The sequence below is a fragment of the Musca domestica genome, unplaced genomic scaffold (genome assembly GCF_030504385.1).
Source record: "Musca domestica strain aabys unplaced genomic scaffold, Musca_domestica.polishedcontigs.V.1.1 15, whole genome shotgun sequence".
Classification (NCBI taxonomy): Eukaryota; Metazoa; Arthropoda; class Insecta; order Diptera; family Muscidae; genus Musca; species Musca domestica.
In genome coordinates, this window is record NW_026712207.1 from 5,179,125 (window position 1) to 5,180,543 (window position 1,419).

The 1,419-nt window shown below is 39.0% G+C and overlaps 1 protein-coding gene across 1 annotated transcript; it reads left to right on the top strand.

The window, feature by feature from the left end:
* The first annotated feature begins 256 nt into the window (after positions 1-256).
* On the top strand, positions 257-781 carry LOC101889100 (larval cuticle protein 65Ag1). The gene is made up of 2 exons (XM_005174891.4): positions 257-438; positions 541-781. Exons 1-2 carry the CDS (start codon positions 326-328, stop codon positions 737-739), a joined length of 312 nt encoding a protein of 103 aa, XP_005174948.2. The 5' UTR covers positions 257-325; the 3' UTR covers positions 740-781.
* The last annotated feature ends 638 nt before the right edge of the window (positions 782-1,419 follow it).

The following is a 1,419-nucleotide window of genomic DNA, read 5'->3' on the forward strand; positions in this document are numbered from 1 at the left end:
TCCTGCTTACCAGCGAGATCATCGCAAAACACACAAACAAACCGAAACTTGTAGGTGTGAACTGGGATTTATGCTCGATTACAGACAGGGCAAGACGGTTCATAATTAAAGATGAGAAACCAGTTTAAATCAAATCCATTAAAATGACAATATCCAAGAACATGACGATGCCCACAATGCCAATGAAGATGATGATGGCTGGCCGAGAAGAGACAATTTTTGTGCGACTATAAAAACTGTTGTCGGCTCTGGCCATCAGTCACACATCCAGTACACCTCGATATACATCGATCAACTTGCAAAACAGAAATCCAAGACACTCAAAATGAAATTCATCATTGTTTTTGTCGCTCTCTTCGCCTTGGCTTTGGCCGCTCCCGCCGATGTTGAAATTGTTCGCAGTGAATCGGATGTGGGTCCTGAATCTTTCCAATATGCGTAAGTATCGGGAACTCCCAGAAAGTCATCCTGATGTCATCCCCAACCACAAAAATATGGATTAATTCAACATTTGTTTCTTCAATTTCCCCCTTCCAACAGTTTCGAAACCAGCGATGGCACCAAGGCTGAAGCTCAAGGTCAATTGAACAATGCCGGTAGCGAACAAGAAGCTATTGCTGTCCGTGGCTCTTTCTCCTTCGTTGCTGATGATGGTCAAACCTACACCGTCAACTATGTTGCCGATGAAAACGGTTTCCAACCCCAAGGTGCCCATTTGCCCGTTGCCCCTGAAGCCTAAGATGTCCAATTGTTATTTAATTATTTAATAAAAAAAATGTTTTGTTTTTTTGAACAAAAAAAAAATCGAATATTTTTTTATTTTTTAACTATCAGACTATTGAAGATGGAAATTGTTTCAAATCTTTAATTTTTTTTATATAAGTCGATAAGAAAGTCAGACCTATATCAGCAAGGGTCCCCATAAAAAGATTTTGTATACCCTCCACCATACATAGTATGGAGGGTATATTAAAAAATTGTCGCTTGTCCGCAAGCAGGTCAAGTTCTAAGATGGCTGTATCAGTTCACGATATAGTATAGCCCCCATATAACGGAACCTCCCGATATTAGGTATTTTGATGATTTTGTGATATTATTCAGCGGTACTTTACCCCCTGAAAGAGAATTGTCTATATAGGTCTACGATATCGTATGGCCCTCATATAATGTTACCTCCCGATATTCGGTATTTTGATGATTTTAGCCAAATTTTTCATTGAAATTGTCTAAAAATCCGCACAAGGAGTTGGTTTTGAGTACTTTACCTCCTTATAGCACCATTCAACGGTACCTCCCAATATTCTGTATTTTGATGATTTTTGCGACATTATTCACCGGAGTTACTTCAAATTTCACATTAAAAGTTCGCCATGGGAACTACAGTCTGTGACAAAAAATTGTCTATGCATATTCAGGTCT

Excerpts from the sequence above, each read along its gene's own strand:
- LOC101889100 (XM_005174891.4), top strand. The coding sequence starts at position 326 with ATGAAATTCATCATTGTTTTTGTCGCTCTCTTCGCCTTGGCTTTGGCC. Across the intron at positions 439-540 it reads CCTGAATCTTTCCAATATGC|TTTCGAAACCAGCGATGGCA; the intron begins GTAAGTATCGGG and ends CCCTTCCAACAG.